Here is a 26620-nt window from a genome sequence, read left to right as displayed (position 1 = left end):
GTCCTACTGCCCTTCGTTGTGTAGAAACCCCCCCCCCCCAGTGATGCTGTTTCTGTCTAACAACAGAGAACATTTCTTAGTACCAGAAAAAATGTACAAAGTGGCCACACCACACTCACTGCCATTTCACAGAAATTGTTTAGAAGGTACCTTCACATTTTGTCCCATACCTTACTTTCTAGGGAAGAAAGAGACTTACTTCTTTTTTCAAAAGAGAGCTCACCAGTTAAAACCTTGTAGGTGCCGTGGTATCTGCAGGCATTGGGTGTACCCCTGTGGTACACGCTCGTGTGATGAAGAAACAACCACCATGAGACGATGTAGATGAAGGAGCCGCTCTATGGACTACACAGGCAGGACTTGCACTGGCTGGAACTCCCATCAGCCAAGGGCAGGTTTACCACTACCATGGTGGTGTCCTCAAGTGCATCTGTTGATTTTCTTTCACATAAGCTGAGTGGTTTGCATGAGTTTGTAATAAGGAAATGTAAAATCCTGGCTTTGGGCACGCTGACACTGGTGACTCAGCCCTCAGTGGTGGGAATAGCATAAGCAGGTACTCACCCCTTAGTGGCCCTTGCAGTGCAGCTCCCCACCTCTGTGTATGCCCATGACACCCTAATGATGGGCATTTTGATACTAAAGAATAAAAGTGTGGTTATTTCAGGCAGGGAACAGAAGAAACCATCAATTCCAGGGACCCTGGGATCTTTAAATATATACATCTCCTTTTGTGCATAACACTTCCCTAAGACCACATAAATCCTGTTGCAAAAATGTGCTTAGGATTAGGCTGTAAAAATGAGTTAGGCTGTCAGTTTTTGCATTCTCACTTGGAAATCATTTCCTTTGAAGGCAGTGGGACTGACTTCTCAGTAAACGTGTCCAGAATTAATTTTACACTTTCTTATTCCTAGAACTTAATAAGAGCTGGAGTTTATGTAGTCTTTCTCCTAGACTCTTACAACATCCCTGAAAGGCTGAGGTTGGCAGGTAGTGTCTTGCCTAAAGCACCCCCCCCCCGGTGAATAGATTGCTGAAGTAGGATTTGAACTCAGGGTATACCACTCTTTGTCTTACCCTTATGTTGCTCATATTCTCTATTTCTGCTGTGGCCTTTTTTATCTTAGGGTGTCATTGTTCACTAGTTGGGCCAGTAGGCTAAGTGCCAATAATTTAATGTAATGTGCTAGATTTGTAATGCCTTATCCCTTGTGTTTGTGATCACTCCTATGAGGACGATAGCTCTTTTGTGTAACCTTTTTATTCCCTAGGGACTTCAAAGCATTCTGTGAGTTCATGCAGACTAAGACCCTCAATCATTTTTTGATTGCTGGCCTCTGAACTGAGGACAAGTGTGAGCCCTGCTAGAAGAACCATCTGTCTAGTTGTTTTCTTACTTTGAAGAGACTCAGAGCAACGAAGTTTGTGAACCTCCTGCTCTACAGCAGTGAGAAGAACAAACATGCAAAACGTGGTGTCCCCTCCATAAGTAAACATCTTGAGTAGTCACTCAAGGCAAACTCAGTCATGGAATGATAGAATTGTAGGGTTGAAAGGGACCCAAGGGTCAGGTTATCTAGTCTCAATGGGGGTGGGGGCTTCAACCCATGACCCTGAGATTAAAGAGTCTCATGCTCTACTGTCTGAACTATCCCAGTCACCACTAACCTTTGCTGATGAGAGCAGGGATTAGGGACCCATCATTTGATTTCTCTGATATTTTTGCATAGAGGAGATAGATTGTCAATAAACTAGTTTTGTTCTGACATTAGATCACACTTCCATTGGATGTAATGGATATTCCTTATACCAGACTCCACTGTTACTGAAGATTCCTTATTTCTGAATATTTAATCTGTCAACTGCAAGCCTAAGGACAGAGTGTGCTAGCAGTAGGGTCAGAAACAAAAGCCAGGAATATAGTCTTCCTATAAATGCCTGCCATAATTCCTTTTTTCTGCTTGCATATACCTGCCTGCATAGGTATTATTACTTATTCACTATGTAGTTGTGATAAAAAGGGAGCTTCTACATTCATTATATGTATTCAGTTTTATTTGAATTTTTTTATTAATTTCCATTCGTAGAGCCTGATCTGCTCCCGTTAGAATTCATTGGCAACCTTCCCAGATAAAAGGCCAAAGAGCTAAAAGGTTATTCATTGAGCTTCCCACTAATTTTGTCATCAGGCAAGACTTACAAATTTCTATTTGTCTGTAAGGATGGCACACTTTTCATTTCTGTCAAAATCTCCCATGCATTCTGAAAGACACAGCAAAAGACAACACTCCAGATAGTTGGTGTCTGCTATATTAATTTATTGTGAAAATGAACACCACAACTGAACCCCCAGACATAGCTGTTTGCTGAAAAATGGAAAATATTTTGGTTAAGTGCCTTCAGCAAAAGCAGAGGGCTTTATTTGTTTTTAGGGAGGGCTGACACAGAGCACGTTTTCATTGACTGCACGGAATAAAAAAGCAGATACACTGGGAGATTATGAGATAAAATTGTAACATCGTATTCAGTGTTCATTTTTTTCCAGATCACTTGAATTCTAATTCATCTCCCTATTTTTAATTCCAGATTATCACCATGAGGCATACAAGATCCCTGACTATAGTAATGATGTTAATGGGGAGGCCAAAGAAGCGCAACAATTTTATTTAGGTATGTTCTCACGTTGATTAATTTCTAAATGGCACATTTGTGGCAGCAAGCATGTGGGTGGGTGAGAATTACTGCATGCCTATAGGAAGTAGTCGCCATTGTTTTATAGGATGTTCTTTTGAAATGTCTCTCTATTTTGCCAATTGCCAGCATATCTTTTATTAACATTTGCGAAGAATGCTGTAATTTGAGACATAAATGTTTATTAGTGTCTACCCACAATGCTAATTATCACTCACCCAGAGAACAAGATGCTGACTATGTAGTTTGCAGCTCTGTGCTCAACCCATTTACATTGCATATTTGCTGGCATGCTTCACTGGCAATAGTTTGTGTAATTGGGGCATTACATCTTTGACATCTGGATAACAGAAATTCAATTTCCAGGAAGCCACTATTTGTTTGGTTTTGCTTTGGCCATGGGTGGGATTATTGTGTTGTCTTAATATAATGTCCCTTCACCTCTGCAAACATGGCACTTATCTTAACCACAGCCAAATTAAATTAAATCAGGGGTCCAAAATGTGTAAAGAAAATAATGAAATATTACTGTCTTCCTAACTGAAGCTAGATAGGACTTTATCAGTGAATTGCTCATAACTGTCATGATTGCCCCTACTATGATTCTGACCCCCTATAGTTCAACTGCTCATACCTGCTGTAATGCAGAAGAATCCTAGCTGCTCTTGATCTATCTTATAAAACATATTTATTGCTTAATGCCAAAGATTTTAAACAGTTAACCATAAAAGTGCTTAAGTTCTCCTATGGAGAAGAATCAGACACTGCAGAATTCAGTGCCTCACTGCTGTAAACAGAATTCTTTAATTTCATTCATTGCTGCCACACGGATCCTTCAAGTGGGGCAACAGCTACTCTTATTACACATGAGCTACTTCCCTCCAATGTTGTGCTGTGCAGTGGTCTCACAAAGTCCCCTGCTGGGCCTGGTAAAATGGCTGTGTTGGAGAAAGTGTGGCTGTCACCAGAGACTCACGTACTGTGACATCAGCGGCATGGTAAGATATGGTGGTAGATAAACATTTCTGAATCTGTTATGCAAACCCACAAAGGTGCATTGGTTCTGTTCTCTGTTTGTGGTTTTAACAGTTGAAGCATCTTTTTTTACGTCGCTTGTGGTAGGCCTTTGGCTTTGTCCATAGTGTTAAGGGTTATTTTGGCATAGCATGGCAAGGTGTGAATTTATTTTACTTTATTTAATGGGTTTCAGATTTTTGTCTCCCAAAAAAGACTCCATAGAGCTATCAACCTCCCTCCATTGCTAAAAGTTCTTAAGAGTCATAATGCTTATATTGCTTTCCTCTGGCTTCTGTGGAATGCATTGCTTTCTAGAAGCACAGGGAAACATAGGTCTGTTGTAAACAATTTTTACAATGGTTTTAAACTTGCAATTGAGATTCTGCTTTTGAAAGGTTAATGTAGAAAACTAATTATGCAATCCTGGTAACCAAATGTGTGATGAGACATTTATCTGTGTAATTAACAATGAAGAACTTTATAGTTTCATAAAACTGAATGCTACACTGTGTGCAGTCTTCAATGTGAATTTATTTTGAAGAGGTGCAGAAAGCAGAGATGTTTATGGCTGATATAAAGTGGGACTGAAATATGCTGCAGTGCAGGTGTCTGTGTGTTTTACTACATTTTTGTTTTGATGAATTAGATTTTGGTAGACCAATAACTTCATTTTGCCAGAATAAAATGAGTGAAGTGGGCTTGCAGTAGGGAAGGGCTATATAGTGTAAATGATCGTGAAATTCTATACATGCTTATTTGGAAGTAAATCCTATAGAGTACAATGAGGTTTAAAAAGGTAAAGGACCCCTGACAGTTAAGTCCAGTCGCAAATGACTCTGGGGTTGCGGCGCTCATCTCACTTTACAGGCCGAGGGAGCCGGCGTTGTCCGCAGACAGTTTTTCAGGTCATGTGGGCAGCATGACTAAGCCGCTTCTGGCGCAACAGAACACTGAAACCAGAGCAGCGCACGGAAACGCCATTTACCTTCCCGCTGAAGCGGTACCTATTTATCTACTTGCACTTTGTTTTGGCGTGCTTTTGAACTTCTATGTTGGCAGCAGCTGGGACCAAGCAAAGGGAGCTCACCCCATCATGGGGATTCGAACTGCCGACCTTCTGATTGGCAAGCCCAAGAGGCTCAGTGGTTTAGACCACAGCACCACCCGCGTCCCTCATACAGTGAGGTTTACTCCCAAATAAATGGGTATAGGATGTGTACCCTCAAAGCACATTGTCCTCAAAACAATATTTTTAACCATAGTCAATCAGAAAAAAATTAGCAGTAGTAGGTTGTTTTCTGCTGCTCCAGAGAAGCGGACATGGAGCAATGGATCCAAACTACAAGAAAGAAGATTCCACCTAAACATTAGGAAGAACTTCCTGACAGTAAGAGCTGTTTGACAGTGGAATTTGCTGCCAAGGAGTGTGGTGGAGTCTCCTACTTTGGAGGTCTTTAAGCAGAGGCTTGACAACCATATGTCAGGAGTGCTCTGATGGTGTTTCCTGCTTGGCAGGGGGTTGGACTTGATGGCCCTTGTGGTCTCTTCCAACTCTATGATTCTATGATTCGATTATTAAATTTACTTTCATCTTCTCTTTTAATAGCTACAATTGCTTATGTAAGTGTTGGGTCAAACACACTAGCGATATTTTCTTAAATCTTGGGGCCAAATTCCAAATTACAGTGGTACCTCAGGTTACATACACTTCAGGTTACAGACTCCGCTAACCCAGAAGTAGTGCTTCAGGTTAAGAACTTTGCTTCAGGATGAGAACAGAAATCGTGCTCCGGTGGGGTGGCTGCAGCAGGAGGCCGCATTAGCTAAAGTGGTGCTTCAGGTTAAGAACAGTTTCAGGTTAAGAACGGACCTCCGGAATGAATTAAGTTCTTAACCTGAGGTACCACTGTATGTAGTAGGCATATCATGCGGACCCCAATGTAAAAAAGTTCACTGTCCTTAATTATTGGTTCAGATAGGTAGCCATGTTGGTCTGATGCAGTCGAAAGAAATAAATAAAAATCAAAAAATTGTCCCGTAGCACCTTAGAGACCAACTAAGTTTGTTGTGGGTATAAGCTTTCATATTCTTCACTCTAAGGTGCTATGGGACACTCTAAGGTGCTATGGGACAATTTTTTAATTTTTATTTATTTCTTTTGACTTAATTATTGGTAAATTGCTGTGTCAATGATACTATTAAAAAGATGAATATTGTGTTTTTTATTGCTAAATTTCCTACTTGTGGAAGGAAGCCTGTACTGAGGCTTATGTGCATGTTGAACATCTTCAGGCCTTGAAATGCTATGAACTGGCCTGCAAATATTATTCAAGGAGATCAGCAATGTTCTGATATCCTTGGTGGAAGAGAAGACAACACTGGTATCCAATTACACAGTATACTTCTCCAAAATAGGGAAAGATCAACAAAATTAATCAGGGTCAGAGTAACCATGTTCAATTCCCCTAATGAGAAATAAATAGAGCAATGATTCTAACTACACAGAACACTCGTTGGAAGGAACATAGGAGTCAGGCCATTGGTCCATTTGACTGAGTCAAGTCATTGGTCCATTTAGCTCAGTATTGCCTACACTGACTGGCAGTGGCTTTCCAGGTCTTCAGGCAGAAGTTTTCCCCAGCTGACTCTGGAGATGCTGGAGATTAAACCTGGGGCCTGGTGCATGCAAAACCGTTGTTCTGGCACTGAATTGTATTGTAGTTCTGTTCTGCTTAAGGTGACATTTTGGAAATAAGGCTCTTCTTGCTGAATAATAGATACAAGGAAGCATTTACCTGTCAGAGTAAATAGTGCATGGGAGGGTTCCCTGACAAAGGCGTTACCAGATGTGTTGGGAACTACCTTACAATACTAGGCACTACTTCACAGTGTTAAAACATGTTCTGTACATTAGTTTGTACATTAGTTTGGTCTATCTCACCAGCTCTCCTATGGAGCTCTGTAAGAAAGACTTTAGCAGCATAGGCCACTGAGTTTAAGCTGTTTATTTAATTTTTATTTATTTATTTATTCAATTTGCATACCGCCCTATACCTGCAGGTGGTTTAAGCTGTTGGTGCTTTTGATTCCTTGTAGGGATAGGAGCCCATTTAGATTGGTTTGCCTTTGGAAACTGATGGAGCAAGGTGGTTTCCTTATAGTTCCACCACTATACTTTCCAGCCAAAAGGGCTGGCAGTTCTGCTGTGCTCTCTTTGATCTGTGGAATGCTGAAGTGGCTCTGTTAACAGACAAAATTGCTACTATACATAATATTGTATTGATCTGACCCTTGGTATTCTGGGGAGCTTGTGGTGATGAAACAGTTGCAAAGACAACTTGAATCCAAGTGGAAGAACATGCAGAATGAATCTGACTAGACCCATTTGAAGGCTGATGGAGAATAGAAGTCTTCTCTGACACAGTGTCTGCTCTGTGTCATCCAGTTGAGCCTTTTCCCAGATAACTGAGTAGGCTCACACATTTGGATAACTGGGAGATGAATTGGAACTCCTGGAACAGCCCACTGTTAATTATTTGCCAAGCATTTTCCAGGTAAAAATCATTGTCTTCTGCTTTGACCTGTACTTCTGGTTGACAGCAGTACAAATACCAGAAGTTCTTTTAGCACCATTTTGCTGCAATTGCTTAGCTCATTTTTAATTATTGCAGCCTGAGGGTGACATAGTGCTTGGAAAGGTTTGACCTACCTTTAGTGTGCTTGACCCTTGGCCACCTTGGCTGATAACATCTAGCTAAAGGGGAGGTTAATGCCACCTTGTGAGAAGGGATGGCCCATGCTGCCTTGAAGGAAGTTGTTGGACAACTCTTCCTAGCACCTTTCAGATTTGTCCAACTATTGGACATTGGTAATCTTGGCCAAAGCATCTAAAAGGGTGCAGAGGTACCACATTTCAGGACATTCCTAGATAACAATGTTTTTAGGACTGAGACTTCCTTGGTTGTACTGGAGAGATAGAAGGATTGTGACCCTTTTTATTATCTTTGAGCTCTCAACAGCTTTCAGTACCATGGACTGTATTATCCTTCTGGATAGCCTGGCATGGATGGGAGTTGGAGATACTGTGCTCTGGTTGCTACTCCTCTTTCATGGGTTAGTTCCAGAGGGCAAAGGTGGGGGGATTTTTGCCCAACACTTTCACATCTATTTTATTTACAGTCCTACAGAGTTCATTTTTATCTCCCATGCTATTTAACATCTACATGCAAGCATTGGAAATGGTCATACAGAGTTTGCTGATGACCCCCAACCATATTTCTTCTTTTCATTTACAACAGGCGAAGTAGTGAATGTTCTAATCTAAACAGTGCTAGAGGCAACTAAAACTGAAGCCAAATCCAGTTAAGATGGGCAGTGTAAGTGACCATTGAGATGATATTCAACCTGTATAGACAGACATATATAGGTTTGCATAAGGGCTGTGCACAACACACATTAGTTCAGTGGTGATGCTGATTATGATAATATAACTATTCTGCCCTTCCTAAGCAGATAAGGACATGGAAAGAGCAAGCTGGATCCAGCCAGTGGGCCATCTAGTCCAGCATCCTCTTCTTACAGTGGCCAACCTCATGCTTGTGGGAAACCAGTGGGCAGATGAGAGCGCAAGAACACTCTCCCTTCCTGTGGCTTCCAACAACTGGTGTTTGGAAGCATTGCTGTGTCTCCAGCTTTGGAGGTAGAGCATAGCCATGGTGGCTGGTAGTTACTGACAGCCCTCTGCTCCATGAATTTGTCTAATCAAAATGGGTTGTATACATACCTTCATCCAGATGAGCAGAAATCTCAACAAACAGCGCCTCCACATCTAATCTGCATTAAACTTCAGCTTGTTTGCCCTCATTAATACCAGATCGGCCTCCAGATGCAGGTTTTAAAATATATAACCTTTCCAATAAAATGTTTAGGGCAGCTCACAACAAACATTAAAATACAATAAACAACAACAGCCACAAATAGAGGGCAGAGCCATCAAGTATGTAGCTCAAAGCCACAGTTTCATTTGCCAGGAGCAGACCTCCTCCAGCTCCATGCCGGTGTAGCGTAGTCACTAAGAAACTGAGCCACCACCTAGGAAGTCCCTGGTGTTCTTGCCTCAGCTATGAGCGGCCTAGGTGGCCTTAGGCAAGCCATTGTCTCTCATCCTCAGGTATAACGCTACTGACCGACCTTCCAGGGTTGTTGCAGAAGACAGTGTATGTGAAGTGCTTTGAATAGTTGAAAGAGCTATACAGATTCTGAGTATTATTGTTGTCACCCACACAGAATCTTCCAGGGAAAGCCCCATAGAGTCCAATCTAGCTAAGAGCTCCGTCCATGTTCAGTACTCTCCACAAAAAGAGTATTGTAACGGGGGCAGATTAATAAAGGGAGTACAATATATTAAAGGGTCCAGATATGACTCAGAAGGGCTGCTCATTTCTGCTTCAACAGTGTTTATGCTGCTTATGATGGTGGATTTCTGCAGATCGCAGTAGACTCTTGTCTCCCTAGATCTTCCCCAGCACTTCTATCAGGTTCGGGAGGCTGAGCAGCCACTCTGAGAAGCTGTGAAAGCAGAAGCTTAGACTTTTGGCATTTTGTTTGTTTAGTCCAAGTATGTGGAGAAAAATGCATGTGTCCTGCAAGGAAGTGACTTCAGCGTAGAAAATTCATCTTATGTGAATGCTGTCTGTTTTCAATATCCATTTCCACTCATGCTTAAAATGCTTGATAGGTTTGCTACAGACTTTTCCTACTGCTAATGAAATGTATTTGCATGCCTCAGTGGGCAAAATGGCAACATTCTGCTCCAAACATGCACACATTCAGTGTGAAATAAGCACAGTCATAAATAAAATTAATACTCAGATGATGCCGAGTACATAATTGTTTTTAAATGTGCAGAGTTGTCATTAGAAACAGTGGCATTTTTCATATATATTTTTCCTTTTCACATTCTGAATTGCTATGCATCAGAGACTGGCTATACGTTAGTCTGTGTATATTAAATAGGCAGGTATTAAATAAAATCTAACATTTTCTTTTATTATTAATTTTGTTGTTATTCCATCTTCTCCATCATTATAAAATTCCTTTGAACTAACAACTCGCTGCTATGGATTGATCCTATGAGGGGCTAAGTTCTCAAGCTTGATACAGTAAATCAGTAAGTGGTTAATTGTGCAAACAAGTAACTCTTTCAGAGTCTAGGCCAGGCTCAGTGCAAATAACCTCTCTTTGATTTCAGAGTAGGTGAGTAGAAGGGATTGGTTTTAGTCCTCTGTGTTTTGCTGGTACTTCCAAGGGCCAGTACAGTTGTAAAATTAAGTGGTGTTAAAGGACGAGCCTACTGTTTCCCCTCATGTTCATAAATCCTGTGCCCAGGTTCAGTGTTATATCTGACTTGCTAACCCTGATTAAAACCCTTGAATGCCCCACAATTTTGGAGAGTGTGTGGCTCCTGTGGGTCTGTTCTTCTTACTCCACGTTGTTACATTTGCAGTAGCCTTAATGACTCTCCAGAAAGGTGATTTACATTTGTTTCTTGTAATGAGAATAGACTACTTTTTATGAACTATGACATTTTAAGCAGGTTTTATTAAACTGTTTTATTATCACTTACTGTACATCCCAACAGCTGTGGCATTGAAGCAATACAGTGGTACCTCAGGTTACATACACTTCAGGTTACAGACTCCGCTAACCCAGAAATAGTACTTCGGGTTAAGAACTTTGCTTCAGGATGAGAACAGAAATCATGCTCTGGCGGCGTGGCGGCAGCAGGAGGCCCCATTAGCTAAAGTGGTCCTTCAGGTTAAGAACTGTTTCAGGTTAAGAACAGACTTCCAGAACGAATTAAGTTCTTAACCCGAGGTAACACTGTACTTGATAATTTGAACTAACTTAAATGGTTCTGTTCATATATTTTTTAACTCTTATGCAGACTCAAACATATACTCTCTACGTTGTAGGTAATCATGTATTTAGTATCACATCTGCATAGTATGTATGGCAACAAAATAGTTGTCTGCATACATATGTGTGTGTGCAATGCCAATTGGCATGCATTTCAGAAAGTAGACATCCTCAAAGTTCTCTGAAACGTAGTAATATGTATCATGTATCATTACCATTTTTGCTAATTTACTGTGATAACTGTGTCTCTGTTTTCTCTAGGAGATGAAAGCCGGGAAATTAAAAAACAAATTACAGGGATGAGAAGATTACTGAATGACAGCACTGGAAGAATATATCAGAGAGTTGGCAAAGAAGGAGAAAAACTGAAGGAAGAACCCCAGGACTTAGATTTGGCCTGGGCTCAGCGTCTGAATCCCCCTGCAGAAACCCAGGCAAACCTCCATCCAACTCAGAGTGGTACTTGGAATGAATTATCCCCCCAGATAAGCCACTATTCGGGGCAATATGGAACGCGGTCCAAGACCTTCCAAAATCAAGCAAGAACCGTAGGTGCAAATGGTAGGATCCACATTTATACATTTAAATCACTGCTTAATTGTTTTGTTCTCTTTAAAAAATGAATGCTGAGTTACTTGGATAAAATAATTTGGCCATTATGTTAGAAACATAAGAATCTTCCTTATACTGGCTCATCTTGGTATTGTCTATCCTGACTGACAGTAACTCTCCGGGGTTCCAGGCAGTCTTCTGTCCCAGCCCTGGCTAGAGACTCCAGGGATTGAATCTGGGACCTTCTGCATAAAAAGCAGATACAAATTCAGAGAAAGTTGTACGATTGTCAGCTGTAAAAAGTTAAGGTTTTTATGTTTGAACCCAAAGCTGATCTTAAACCTCTTTTAAATGGTTTTTTAGGTACACTGAAAATGCATTTTATATTAAGGCTACAAACACTATATCGTAATGATAGATTATTCCATAGGTAGGGAATCTATGACCTTCCAGATGCTGGTGAAGTCCAACTCCTATCAGCCCCAGACAGCCTGGCCTGAAATGATCAAGTCCAGGTTCCCCACCCCTTCTTTAGTTCATGAATGGCCAACCTATGGCACAAGTAAAGGCATTTGTGGCACATAATTGGGGGCCTGCCTCCTCCATGCCACACTTCTGCCTGTGGGGTTCAGTGGACTACAGGGGAAAATATGATACGCACAAGAAGGTGCTTTCATGTGCATAGAATGGCATGCTCTCGTTGCTGGACTTGGCGCATGGCTTGTTGGTTACCACCACTGTTTTAGTTGATTAATTGGAAGGTGTGTTTTGCTTCTGGCACTTAGTAATAATATTTCCATTTCATAACTAGATATAGCCTTCTTTTACTTGGTCAAAATTAATTTATACCATAGAAAGAAGTTGGCTTGGCTTTGAGGTCTGTATTGATTATTGCAATTATAGATGGGAAATGTGAATGTGCACCCACAAAATCCACCTTACAAAATTAATTGTTTTTGACTCTCTTATTAATAATTCCGCTTGCAGCGTTGGTTGCATGTATATAGACAAAGACACTGATGTATTCATCACTCGTAATAGATGCAAACATTCATCACTTGCATCTATTATATCAGTGTATTAATTTTCAGTTGTGCAGAAGAGGAAACAATACTGCCCCTTTTGTGCTCAGTTTCATTTCTGTTAGTGCATTGGCTCAGATTGAACACAGGAAGGATAGTACTATAGCATAGTACAACTATTTTTTTTCTTAACTGTATTGTGTTTGTTTGCTTAGAAATGTGGAAAATGCAGTACAGGTATAGCCCCCACTTACACAGGGGTTACATCCTGGGGCCTCACGTGCATAAGTAAAGTGGGGATACCCTTTAAACACCCTCTTTGCCAATCTATACCAAAACTGCTGTATCCAAAAATACCCACAACTAGAATTGAACCTCTGGGACCAGCAGGAGGCTGGAGGACATGTGGGAAAGAGGCTGCTGCTGCTGCTGCACTACCCCACATATCAGCTGTTAGGCGGGGAAGCTGAGCAGCATAAACAAAGCCCTACTGTGCCTCCAGTCTCTTTGGGGCTTCCTCCGCCCTCACTGACATCCTCTTTGGGCTCCAGGTAAGGTCTCCTCGCGGGTGGGTTCTCTCTCCCACCATTTCTGTGCTTGAATTGAATTGTTTAATTGTTTCCCAGCACCGCTTGTGTACACGGTTTCATGCAAGCAGAACACATGTAAGTGGGGGTGCCTGTACAGTGGTACCTCGCAAGACGAATGCCTCGCAAGACAAAAAACTTGCAAGACGAAAGGGTTTTTTGTTTTTTGAGCTGCTTCGCAAGACGATTTTCCCTATGGGCTTGCTTCGCAAGATGGAAACGTCTTGCAAGTTTGTTTCCTTTTTCTTAACACTGTTAATACAGTTGCGACTTGACTTCGAGGAGCAACTCATAGAACGCGGTGTGGTAGCCTTTTTTGAGGTTTTTAAAGACTTTGGTGATTTTTGAAGCTTTTCCAAAACTTTCCTGACACTGTGCTTCGCAAGACGAAAAAAATCGCAAGACGACAAAGCTCGCGGAACGAATTAATTTCGTCTTGCAAGGCACCACTGTATTGTGTTTCCAGTCATATGGCTGCTTTCTTAATGTGGTGGAGCAAGAGAAGAGTTCCATGTGCTCAAAGTGTTTAGGTTTCCAATTGTTTCTTGTCTTTGTGTGGGATCGGATGCATTCCTTCAGGATAGCTGGTGCTCTCATACTGGGACTTGAGTCCAAAAAAGTGGCTAGCACCACCAAGGCTATCTTCTTCCGCTGTGGCAGTGACTCGCCATTTAATGAGCCTTTTCCTCTGAAGACAGAGAACTGCTCCTCTCCAGCGCTGAGTACGCACACTGTACCCAGGAACAGGGGCAAAGAGCAACCCAGTTATTGTGCAGCATTCCTCCTTTCCTGGAGAGAGAGAGAGAAAGAGATGCTATGGTCTTTGAATTGAGACCTGAGGGGCAGAGTCTGTACAAAGGATCAAACGTGTTTGTGGCATGCTTTAACTGACTGGGCAAGTCCTGTTATTGGGCAGAAGTGTCTTCACAGGATAGAGAAGATAAAAGAATAGAAGGGAGATAAATAATAATAATAATAATAATAATAATAATAATAATAATAATAATAATTTATACCCCACCCTCCCCGGCCAAAACTGGGCTCAGCATGGCTAGCATCAAATGTATAACACATTAATGTGGAAAGGAGCAAGTAGCTGGGGATGATGGGAGTTGTAGTGCAAAGCAGCTGCAGGCACCAGGGTGGCAAAGGCTGCTTTACAACAAGACCGCAAGGTCCATGAGGCAAGGTTTGAAGTCAGCAGGCCAGTTGAGGCCCCTTGTGTCTCCCTGAGTCTGCTTGGTTATTGAATTCATTCCTGAATTGGCCCTTGGCATAGACAGAGTCCCTTAAGGCAAATCATATCACTTCCCTTCAGGGGCCAATATGTGTTCTAGTGAGTACTACAGGTTAGTGTGCTGTGAAACCTTCCTTGGAGGATTTTAAGCAGAGGTTGGATGGCCATCTAGGAGGGATGCTTTAGCTGAGATTCCTGCATTACAGGGGCTTGGACTAGATAACCTTGGGATCTCTTCCAACTCTACAATTCTATGATTCTGTGCCAATCTTGAATTAGGTATTGCCTACACAACTCATTCCATGGTAATAAACAACTGCAATCCGAGATATCTGGGGTTATTTATGTATTTACTTTATTCTAACAATTTGTATACCACTTAATCACAGTCGTCTCTAAGTGGTGTGAAATAAGACCAAACGTGAGTTAAAACTATATGGCTTTTGCATATGTTTCATCTTCATACAGATTTTTATTTTACTAAGGCTTTTGATTGTTCCTGTTCTGCCCAGTGGTTGTAATCTTGAGAATGGCGCATCCAACTGGGTCCTGTTGTTGATATCTGAACACATAGAACAACCTAGTGTGGTGTAGTGGTGGAGCCAGTGTGGTGTAGTGGTTAAGAGCGGTAGTCTCGTAATCTGGTGAACCGGGTTCGTGTCTCCGCTCCTCCACCTGCAGCTGCTGGGTGACCTTGGGCCAGTCACACTTCTGTGAAGTCTCTCAGCCCCACTCACCTCACAGAGTGTTTGTTGTGGGGGAGGAAGGGAAAGGAGAATGTGAGCCGCTTTGAGACTCCTGAAGGGGAGTGAAAGGCGGGATATCAAATCCAAACTCCTCCTCCTCTTCTTCTTCTTCTTCTTCTTCTTCTTCTTCTTCTTCGTGAGCCATTCCATGCAAAGCAGATGGCATCTTCTTTATAAAAAATAAGCTTATTACTGACAACTTGACCACCCTTAATAGCACCAAAAATCTCCTGCCTCATGATGCCCAACAATAGGACCGGTCCTTGTTCCAGTAATTTCTAGGCCAGTGTTTCCCACTGGCCAATGGCAGGTGGACTGAGGCGCCAGCTCCATCCCTGGGGTGGATCAGACTGAACCGGCCGGCTTCACTCGGTCCGCTTCATGGGTTTATAATGCCTAGTCAACTTCCTTGTTTAGTTTTTTAAAAACTGTTCGTATGTGTTTCATTTGTTGTGGAATGAATAAGGGGTCTTATTTACAACAACATATTTCTTTACTATGTTGTAGGACATAGGTAGAAATAGAGATACATAAAAGAATTCATATTTCTGTTTGTTCACTTAAAAGAAGGTAGATTTCCAGGGGGGCACGGAGTAATTTTGTTTCTTAAAAGGGAGCAACAGGCCAAAGAAGTTTGAGGAGCCCTGGTCCAGGCTGTGGGCAATCTGTTTCATGGAGATGGCTTTTGTTAATTGAGCCAGAGAAACTGGCAGCTGCTTTTGGCTTCTTTTGTTTTTAAAGGTGCTACTAGGCTTGCTATGATATTTTCCATATGAATATTGGGAATACAGTTGTGGTACTCACATATTGACTTTTCTGTCTGAAAGGCATCTGCGAAGATAGAAAAACATAGCCTTTAATATTTTTTTTTAATTGCTCCTGCTGTTGGGCTGCTGTGCAAGCCAAAATATTTCACATTGGCTTCCTTCCATAATATAGAGGGAGGAGCAAAGCAAGAGGTGGTTCTTAAGATTTGTCACTACAAGTAGTCTTAAAAAGTGAGAAATGAATTTTTAAAAAATTGTTAAATTTAATAAACAGACAAAAGTGCTTTTATTCTTTAGGTGATGCTTTGAACATTGAATAAGAACATTCTGTAAAGTGTTCTGTTTTACTCTTGTTGATTTGAAGAAAAATGATGGAAATGCTTTTTGGGTTCTTTAAAAAAATCTCCATAAATATGCATGAAGTTAGCAGAGCCCTGCTTTTGATTTGAAATATTGGGTGGTCTCTTTTTTCCATTTACTGTACACAGGGTAGATTTACATGGGTAATTTCTATCAATGCTAATGGGAATTATAATGTAAATCCCCCATGCCTCAGTAGGAAAGCAGAACTTTTGGTTTTCAAATGGGGCTTCAGTACCTGCAGACCTCATTAGTAATGCATTATATTTGTAGCAGAAAAGATGAGCATGAATTTATTCCAAGGTTTGCTTTGTCAAAATTTTATCACGATATTCACCAGAATATTAAAAACTTGGAAAAGGAAAGGGACAAATTCATAAAATAATATTTATTTGCTAAGCTTAGTTCTCTAAGACACACAACACAGACAGACTCCGTTTTAAAATATTCTTTTTAATAGGCAGAATAGCTGAAAAAGACAGGGTTTTTTTCCTTATAGTGCTCTGTTTCATAGCCCTAATAATATTTGTTTTATATTGTTTGATTAAACCTTGCTGTACAGACAGTTAGGAAATATAAAGACTCTGCTGCAGAATGAACTGGGAACTAGTAACGTGCAAAGCCAATGGAATTATAGTTCTTGAGCAGGAGGCTATATACTAAAACAGGCTCATACAAGTTCAGTGACCTGTTGAGGATTTGTGGTTATCCTGGTGTTTTCTCTCTGACAACCTGCATGTTCAAACAAGGCCTTCTTTTTTCCAGTCTTGTGGAACTCCTTGCTAGATAGATGCATGCTTAGCTGCATACTTTTCTTTCCGTTGCCTTGTGAAAGGTAGCTTTGGCTCTGAAGATCCTTCCTAAGGTATCTGGGACTAGTTTTGTTTTATTTATTTATCTATTTGATCAATATACCACCCTTTATCCAAAGATCTCAGGGCACTGTACAACATTGAAAACATAATTCATGCAGCATAATAATAACAGTCCCTCAATTTAACAGGCCACAAATTATTTAATGGCCAAATGTTTGGGTAAAGCTGAATGTTTTCACCTGCCACCTAAAGACATATAATGATGGTGCCCAGCGAGCCTCTCTGGGGAGAGCGTTCCACAGACGGGGAACCACCACAGAAAAGGCCCGTTCTCATGTTGTCACCTTCCGAACCTCTCAGGGAGAGGGGGCGTAGGAAAGAGGCGGATGACAAATGCTTCTTTCCTGCTGAAATATACATTTAGGCTGTTTTTGGTTTTTCCATTCTTTTATTGTGCAACCCTTTGTGTTATTGAAAAAGGGCTTTGTTTATTAAAATATTCCTGTGCCACCGTTCATATGTAATAACAAGGGGTGTGCTTTCAGCATCGATCAGCTGATCAGCGCTGAGAGCAAGCCCCTTGGAAGGCCCCATGGCAGGTGGTTTGGAGCCACACTGTGCCTGCAAGCAGTCAGAGGGGCTTTTGCTCATTGCTGTCAGCTGTTCAATGCTGAGAGCTTTAACGTGTGCTGTCAGCAGCCCCATCCACTTCCGTTGGAAGTTCCCAATGTGCAGCTCTCTAGGGTAGCCAATCCCAGACACATCTTTACTTGCCCCACTCTTGATGTCACATAATGCTGTTAGGTGTGGGGCAAGTGGGCATGGTTTGGGGGAAACGGCCTCACAGACCTAAGTAGGGCCCCTGCCTGGCATGATTAGGTCCCTGCCACTGACCTGTTATATTGACCCCATCATGGAAACACTTTCTCCACAGTCATTTTACCTGGACTTCATGTAGCAACTGACATTAGTTGTGCTGGAAACATCTGAAAAGACCCTTGTTTTTAAATACAGAAATTGATACCTGAGCCCAGGGTGGCAAGGTCTCCGTTTCTCAGCAGCCAGGAGCCATGGGAACGCACATCCTTTCTGTTTTAAAGGTTCCAGGTTCAATCCCTGGCACCTCCAGTTTGGGCTGAATCCCTGGAAAGCCTCTGCCGGTCCGTGTAGACAGGACTGAACTAGGGAGGCCTATGGCCTGACTCAGTGCAAGGCTGCCTTCTGTCTTCCTGGGCCTCCTGAAATCAAGTGCAGGAAGCTTTCAGGCTTGAGTTGGGAAGCAGGTTATATAGCAAATATAAATTTAACAAACGCATCCTGGAGACAGTATGAAGTGCAGGAGTAGGATGGTTGACAACCTTCAACAGCAATACTTGAAAAGAAACTGGGAAGTAGGAGTTCACCGTCACAATGAAAGGGAAAGCTGTGGATATTTTCGGCCTTCATAGAACTTCTCTGTTCATGGAAATTGATGATGGAGGACTCTGTTCTTTTAATTTTTAATACTGTGAAGCAACAAGCGGCGTTCAATCCATTTTAGACTTGTTAGTTCTTTATTAAATAACTTATTACACAGCCATCTCATTCTTTCTAAGGGTATTGTCATATGGAGGAAGGGCCTTTCTGGGTTGTTCCGCGCATGATAGAGCAACTGTTTCTGTAATGAGCTTCAGTGCTCTTGTTATCCACCATGAACTAGTTTGACAATAAGGAGGCCTGCTGTGAGCTTACATTGTGTTTGCTGTTTTGTGCAGACTTCACTATACCATGGAACGTTATTTGTGTGGGGAGGGGAATGGCAAAGCACACCCCTGCCGCCGCCACCTCACAGTGGAGATTTTAATTTTAGGTTTCAATTTCCTAACAGCATGTATCAGACAGCATTAAAACCCTGTGAAGACATTCTTGCCCGGCATCACTGTTTTCATTTCCCTTTTTTCTTCAGGAGAAATTCCGGTGGCTAATACGTCCTCTGGCTCAAATTGTTGCACTTGTAATTGCCAGCCAGCATTGCAAGCCATTCTTCAGGAGCTTAAAACCATGAGAAAGATAATGCAGATCCAAGCAGGTATGATAGTCTGTCTTTTCAACTATTAAGGTATAATTTTCAGTCTGCAGACAGATAAGTGCCTTTTCATGGAAGCATAGGTCTTAAAGAAAGACTGCTGCCCAGATGGTATGGATCAGGGGTTGCCAACCCAGTGCCCACAGGTACTCTGAGCTTTCCTTTTTGAAAAAAGTGAGTCTCTAGCCCTCCTAGAAAGAAACTTATGGGGCAAAATGTGCAGGCAACATCTAAGCGATTTCCATGAAATAAGAGTGTTGTGGCCAAGTTGCATATTTCCTGGTACAGTACTGAGGAATGTTCCTGTTGTTATTAGACAACAGCAGCAACAGGGTGTTGAGTGTGGGCATGATCTCAGTGTCAGCATGATTTTTGCGTTATGCCATGTTCCCCATAGCAGCTTCCCCAGCTGACGGCTCCACAGAGAGTGCTCCGCCCACAGCTGTTGGTTCAAGCAGCTGGTTCTGATAAGAGGGTGGGAACTGGTCAGGAGTCTGGGCTGTGGTAACTGTCATCTTTGATACACGTTTGGAAGTGTACTCACAGGTTTTTCTTTCTTCAGTTGCTGCTCAGAACAGACAACCGCCCCCAGTTCCTCTGGTTTGCACACAGAAATCAACACTTTCAAGAAAGAGAAATAAAAAGAAAAAAATACCTCCAAAGACTATTGAACCTCTTACTGTGAATAAAAAGCCCAGCACTGCAGAGAATGAAAAAAAGCTATCAGCAAACTCTGAAAGTTCTAGTGTGGAAGCTGCTGAATCATCCTCAAAGTTGGAGTCACAGGTTTCAGGATTTGGCATTGTCCTCGAATCTTCATCTTCAGATGTAAGTTGACCAGGTGCTGGCAGAACAGACCCTGTTAAGAGTGCAAACCTCATGTCACAGGTCTTGTCGGTAGTGTAGTAAGTCTTAGGATTAGGCCGTAATGTCGGTTTCCCGTGGGATCTTTTCTACATCTGCAGGTTGCAACATAAGGGCTGACCATCCACATACTTTATATTTTCAGGAAAGATCTGTATGCACACACTATATCCTAACAAATCCATATGATTGTCCAGTTCCTGTTTCATGTTTTGCACTAGTATGCCCCTGAGGGAATCATTCCAAAAACATTTCTATTGAGCCTAGCATTGAATAGGCCTTGTTCATTTGTTCACAAGCATATTGGGAAGCATTTAGCCATGGGACAATTGAAGGAATTATTTTTTGGTTTTGCAGCTGCACTGTACATGAGTCTGAGGGAATCTAAGAGTTGGTGCTAAAGTACTAAGATAATGATATCCCCTCCTCCTCAAGAAAGTGAAGAAATCAGGGTTTCGGGGGAGGGGCATGCACGAGCTACAAAAGTCTTCTCAGTTATCCGCAGATCTTAAAAACTGACTTCTCATTCCTCTTTAATCAGATTAGCACAGTTGGCATTAGGAAAAAGTGCACAAGTTAAGTAGCTGTTGTTATTTATGCCGTGTCACCAGTGTTCGTGCATAAGGTCAGTGGGCTGAAGGGAGAGATGAGATGGGGGGAGGGTGGTGAGCAAATGCAGAGTGTTTACTTGGAGTCAGTTGGGGGGGGGGACAAGTACGCAAGAGGCTTGCTACAGAAGATGAGTTTTGTTAGCATTATTGCAGTTGCCAAGGTAAAACCAGGGATGATGTTATAGAATCAAAGCCTCCCATGGGTTGGTTAATTTGATGTATCTCACAAGGATCTTTGTGACAAAGATGACAAGGGTGAAGACTTTGTATGAAATGTATTCATTCTCAGTCTGTAGCACTAGAATAGCTTGTTCTGCCCTACCCCTGCCATAGGTAATGCTAGAACAAGTGGAAAGCTAAAGCGATGTCACTTTTTTCTGTCCGTGTTAATGGTTATAATCTGTTAGTAAGAACTGTCCTGTGGAAGCAACGTCACAAGGCTGTGCAGAACCCTTTTAACAATAAAGAGAAGTGAGAGATTTCCTATCTGCTGACCAGAAGTGCATTCACTTGTGAGTTGAACTTGTGCAAATCACTAGTTGGGCCACTGGTGGTTAATCCTGACCATAAGACTGATCTGCCCAATTTTATATTCTCTCATGGCACAAAGAAAGCATACATGTGAAGGTAGACTTGAAGTATCGGGGCTGAAATTGTAAATGTCAAAATCTAGAGCCAGGATTTCAAAAGGGCACACTTGGCATTTTCTCCTTTTGAATTAGATGTTTGTAGAATGAATATCAGGAGAGCAAGAGGGTGGCTGGTTGGCTTTGTTTGAGCTTCAAGCAAATGATGGCTGAAAAGTTCACTGATGAGTAAGCTGATCATTAATTTCTTCAACGTACCTTTTTAATTTTGAGAAGACAGTTTCCAATTTCCTAAGTACAGCAAGCTCAGAGAACATAATTAAATTCCGTATCAATGATCATAAATGAAAGAAATTCTGTAGATAATATTGTACCTTTCTAGAAGTGCAAACTAATAATAAAAAAGAGCAGTCATGATAATTCAGTTACACAGATGTGAGCTACACCGGTAATTAGATTAGTGTGTCATCCGACAGACTCTATGTAATGATACATAGCAACTGGTTAAATGCTTTTCTGTGGTTCTTGTATGTAATTATAATTACAGCCAGAAATGACTGTGCAAGGAAAGGATTGGAAACTTCTCTTTCAGTTTTGTAAGTGATTTTATTATTTTGACCTGTTTTCAGATTGCCCGTCAGTTTTCCATGTTTTGAACATACAGGTTCAAGGTTTGGTTTTTTGTTTGGGGTTTCTAGAGTGGCTACATTTTTAAGCAGTGTCTCATTGCTCAGTGAGTGAATTCAGGCAGAGTAGTAATTAATGCTGGATTTATTTATTTATTTTTACAGAATGATTCATCAAGCCTTGGGCTAATTATTTTAAAATGTTCATGTTTTACATCTTTAACCACAATATAGTTAAAAAACAACAACAAAACTTGGAAGTTGCTCTGAAGGGCATTGGGTGAATTGGGGGAGAGAATGCCATTTAGAAAGAGACTGGTGAGATTTGAGTTCATATTCTCACCTAGTCACGACCCTCATTCTGTAGTCTTTGCCAATTCACTATTTTGCATTGTCCCTTAACGAAAGGTGGGGGGAAATGAGGTTTTTATTTATCTGCATCTATGTGGACAGGCACATTAAGGGCCTGGGTTTCACAGTTGTTGTGGAAGAACAATGATCAGTTTGTGAAAGGTACATATAATTTCTAGAGGGTATTTGTACTTTGTGATTATGTTCAAGCCTGGCAAATTGTTCCACTGGGATGAAGTCCTTTGTAGGAGTCTCTTTGATTCTAACTAGCCTTTTTCTTTTTAAAAAATGTCTCTAGCTCTCATGTTCATAGAAGAAAAGTTTGGCATTAGCGCTATCACATATTCAAAGGACTGAAAACTAAAACTGTGAATGAAGCTTGCATTCCTTTGGGAACTGACCTTGGTGAACTCTGGAGGATTTCTGAGTATGGGATCTTGTTTCAGTTCTTTATACACTTATATGAATCCCCTCTGTCAGTGGGATTTACATAAGAGTAAACATGCATAGGATCAGGTTGGAAGCCTGAGTTAACATCTCTCATTAATTTTCAGCTGGGGTGAATGGAATGGCTGGACCACTCCACACTGCAACATTTTGTTGCAGGCTCCACTTGTTCAATTTATACATGTTAACTACATTACAACTCTTGATATGTCTATAGGGTAACCTTCAAAGCTGAATTAAGTAATCTTTCCATTTCGAATCTTTCAATTTTAATGAAAGGGGAAGCCTATGTATGCAAAATATTAAGTAATTATCATATAGAAATTGCTTTTTAGAGAATTGAATGCCTTTGTATACAGTGCCTTAGTGATCCCAAGCCTTAGAATAGCCTTGAAAGACAGATCAATATTATTATCCCCATATCTTGGTTGGCTGGGGATGTGACATAGTGATTTTCTTTAAGGCCACCCATTGAAACTGTCTGCTGATTATTACAAACGGCAGCTTCATGGTCAAGCTAGTGCAAGGACCCAATCCCTCAGCCTCTAGATTACCTCTTTTCTCTGTGCACAGAACAATATTTGCAAAATATGTAGTTGAGGGTCGCCCTCAACACTTCTGGGGCACACTTTCAGTAGCCTCCTTCAAATGAATCAATAAAGTAAGGTCATTTCTGAACTACCAGTATGGGAGATGCATATGCCCCAGGTAGTGATCTGTGAGATAAAGTTTGCCAACACTTTCCTACAATGCCTTATTGCCATACGGAAATGTTATACTTGATTAACATTATTGACTGCACCAGTAATTCCTATGTCCCCTCTGTGGAAGGATGTGTGGATCCAGAATTGGCCTCCAGTCATTTACGGACACACTGTTAGGACTACAAGAAGCAGCACTGGTCTAGCCTCCCTTCCATCACACTTATGTGCAAGAAGGCGATCGTACCATGGTTCTTCTTTGGGTGTAGTTGAATTATGTACCGTATTTATCGCCCTATAGGGCGCACCGGCCCATAGGGCACACTTATTTTTTTGGGGGGGGGGAATAAAGAGGGGAAAAAATTATTCTCCCCCCCCCCCCGAGCCCCAAAGAGCAAAGAAGCCATGACAGATTGATCCCGCTCGCTGTCCTGGCTTCGTTTTTAGCCTCGGGGCTGTGGGTCCAGGAGCGATGGCGAGGTTGCGCACCCTTGCCTTCGCTCCTAGAGCTTGCTTGTGGGGCTGGGGGCGGGGGAAGCCCGAGCTTCCCCCGACCCCAGCCCCCAGAACAGGCTTGCGGAGAGCTTCCTGAAGCCTGGAGAGCGAGAGGGGTCGGTGCGCACCGACCCCCCTCGCTCTCCAGGCTTCAGCAAAAGCCTGCATTCGCCCCATAGGACGCACACACATTTCCCCTTCATTTTTGGAGGGCAAAAAGTGTGTCCTATGGGGCGAAAAATACGGTAGATTGGATTCAGCTCCTTATGTAGAAAAGCAGTAGGCCTACCCACCTTCAGAGAATAGTTCCTATTGTATCTATGGCAGGAATTGCTTATCTGGGCTTCCCTTCTTCCCATCAGGAGGCCTACACTTAAAGCGGCAGAAACATAAGGGTAGCTCTAGTCCAAAGAATGGGCAAGTTGATTTGGGAGCAGACAACACATTATGCAAATTCATTTTGGAAAGAATGTGTCAGTGCCGGGCACTTTATTTTTATGTTTTGTTTTCGAGAAAAAGCAGCTATGCAGGGCTCCAGATAGACTGGGAACATGGTGCTCAGGGCAGGGGTTTAATAGTTTACTTCTCACAACATTTTCTTGCAGGACAATGCTTCCCAGCTTCCATGTGCCCTTCAAAACTGTTTTTATGCAGTAAGTAGCACCTTTAGGGAAAATAGAAGCAGTCGGAGAAATTTTCAGGAAGAAAGGGGATGGTAAGGGTTAAACCCAGATTGTGTTAAATGTAGATTGTGACCTGTCTGGCAGCTTTTAATGAAAAAGCAAAAGTGGTCAGTGCTAAGCTGCTTCTGAAGATTAGACACTTGTTCTGTTTAAGAGAATTCTCATTTCTTCCATGTAAGAATCACAGATCAGAAATTCCAGCCTGAGGGCATTCCTTATTATTATAAAACTGAAGGTTCAGGCAGGAGTTCAGCTCCAGCACCTCTCAGGTGGGCACCATTGCCTTTTTGACAGGAGACGGGAGAGGTCCATGGTGAGCTCTGGCAGGCCCCTCTTTTTGTAGACTAATAGCACTGGGTGTAGACGCATATGACCACATGCTCTCCACATGGTGGCCAATGCTTTCCTTTTAAATTAAAGGAATGTGGGCATTGCCTGCTGAAATGCCTATATTATTGGGAAGCCCTCCATGGCATGAACATTCCAAAAGACATCACTTCCTGTTATACCTAAATCTAGAGCTGGGCTGAGTCTGTATAGCCAGCTTGCCTGGGACTTGTCTGTTAATGGCACTATATATATATATATTTCTGTTTTTAAAAAACTGTGGTTAGACAAAATATGTTATTGTGTAGGTTTGTACTTTACATTTTATAAATACCCTCTGCCTTCTCTTGTTCTCATCATATTTGTGAATTTAACCATACAAACAATATCCCATAACTAGGTTCCAGTTACAGATGGGTAGCCGTAACAAACAACAACTTCACAACACAACACCTCTCAACCCACTGGAGAACAACAACCACCCTCCCAACAGAACACTGACCACCAACTACCACTGAAAAAGTGTTACACAAAAAGGGACTCCACATGGACCCCTCCTGATGGACGCAATACCACACTGGACTTGTACATTGAATTAACACGGCTACCCATCTGTAACTGGAACCATGGAAGGCACCACATTGAGCCGCATGAAATGGAAGTCCATCAACCTCACCAAGAAACTTGCACAGGTACAGACTGATATCTTCTTTCTTACTAAATGCAAGAACCTGGACATTATACCCAAGGGTCTTAGAATTAAGAACCCTCTACAATCCACGTATCCCACTGAATATGCAAGAAAACTATGCAACACTTTCTCTAAGAAGCTGCTCAAACATCTGATCAGCGTTCTCTACTCTAAACAGAAGCTAATAAAGGAGGAACTCCTTGTATTAGACAACTCTATCAGGAACCACCAAGCTTGGCAAGAGTTCCAAAAGGAAAAACAAAACATTTACCACTCTCAACTGGAGCTACTGAAAAAACAGAAAAACAAGAAACTCTCTAACCTTTCCAACCTACAGGCTACTAATCAAAACAAGATCAACAATATTGTCAATCTCTCACAGCAAGCACTCAGCCCAGCTGAGGAATCAGTCCTTTCACGTGGTCTGTCATTCTGCCCTGCCAAATCCCCACACATGATCCAGTTCTACGGGGACTTGGAAGCATTTTTCCGCCGTTTTCGCCTGAAGGAGTATTTTCAACACACACAACAACAAGACAAATCAGAACAAACAACAACTTCACAACACAACACCTCTCAACCCACTGGAGAACAACAACCACCCTCCCAACAGAACACTGACCACCAACTACCACTGAAAAAGTGTTACACAAAAGGGGACTCCACATGGACCCCTCCTGATGGACGCAATACCACACTGGACTTGTACATTGACTGCTTCTCTCTATATATAGAAGGATCTGGCAACTTCTGTTTCAGTGTATCTGAAGAAGTGTGCATGCACACGAAAGCTTATACCAAGAACTAACTTAGTTGGTCTTTAAGGTGCTACAGGAAGGAATTTTTTTATTTTGACCATAACTAGGTTGTTTGGCTGTCTTGGTGTACATTTTACCCCAATACTGGTTTTGGATTCTTTCAATGGAGGTTTATACAACATGAATTACATGTTAGATTTACTCTAATTAATTACTGGAACAACCTGTGCAGAAGTAATCCCCAGGGAGGAGGCAAGTGGGCGGTGGCCCTGGGTGCAGTTGGGCATGTGTGTAAAAATTTCCCAGGAAATTGGTGGCCCTCCTTTAAGGCTGGAGTGCCTGGTAGGCTTGGCTACGACTGAACTGGGCTCACTGGTGGCCAGAGGCAAGGAAGACCCAACGGAACACCCCGCCCTAAGTCGTGCCGAGGGAAGCCAGGCAGGAGGATGGCCGTGAGGCGCCTCGTGTGGCAGCGCTCTCCTCCTAAGCCCAGATCCAGCGGGCAATAGGGGCAGGGAGAGGAGAGGAGCTTCCACGCTCAAAGCTGGTGGGGGCAGCTCAGAGGGGCTGGTGAACTGAGATGATAACACCATGCTTGCTCCTGCCTCGTTGCTCTGTGCCCTCAAGGAGCTGGCCAGCAAGAACTTCAAGAGGCTGCAGGTGAAGGTGCTTCTGGGGGGGGGCAGGGAGGAGAGGAGA

General features: G+C 42.1%; 1 protein-coding gene across 3 annotated transcripts in view; it reads left to right on the top strand.

Annotated features, from left to right (window-relative positions):
• Positions 1-26620, top strand: part of BEND7 (BEN domain containing 7) — a 51092-nt gene that overhangs the window by 5064 nt on the left and 19408 nt on the right. Inside the window, exons 1-5 of one of the 3 annotated variants that reach the window (XM_082240139.1) lie at positions 2133-2156; positions 2590-2673; positions 10891-11190; positions 18661-18783; positions 19343-19608. In XM_082240139.1, coding sequence (XP_082096265.1) covers positions 10929-11190; positions 18661-18783; positions 19343-19608 — 651 coding nt within the window. In that variant the 5' untranslated portion in view covers positions 2133-2156; positions 2590-2673; positions 10891-10928. Of the gene's footprint in view, positions 1-2132; positions 2157-2589; positions 2674-10890; positions 11191-18660; positions 18784-19342; positions 19609-26620 lie in introns of those variants that run through there. The other 2 variants (XM_082240137.1, XM_082240138.1) reach the window with 2 other exon arrangements.

The sequence above is a fragment of the Podarcis vaucheri genome (genome assembly GCF_965113315.1).
Source record: "Podarcis vaucheri genome assembly, chromosome: 10".
Lineage (NCBI taxonomy): Eukaryota > Metazoa > Chordata > Lepidosauria > Squamata > Lacertidae > Podarcis > Podarcis vaucheri.
Note: the sequence above shows the minus strand (reverse complement) of the source record. Positions and strands in the feature narration are given on the sequence as shown.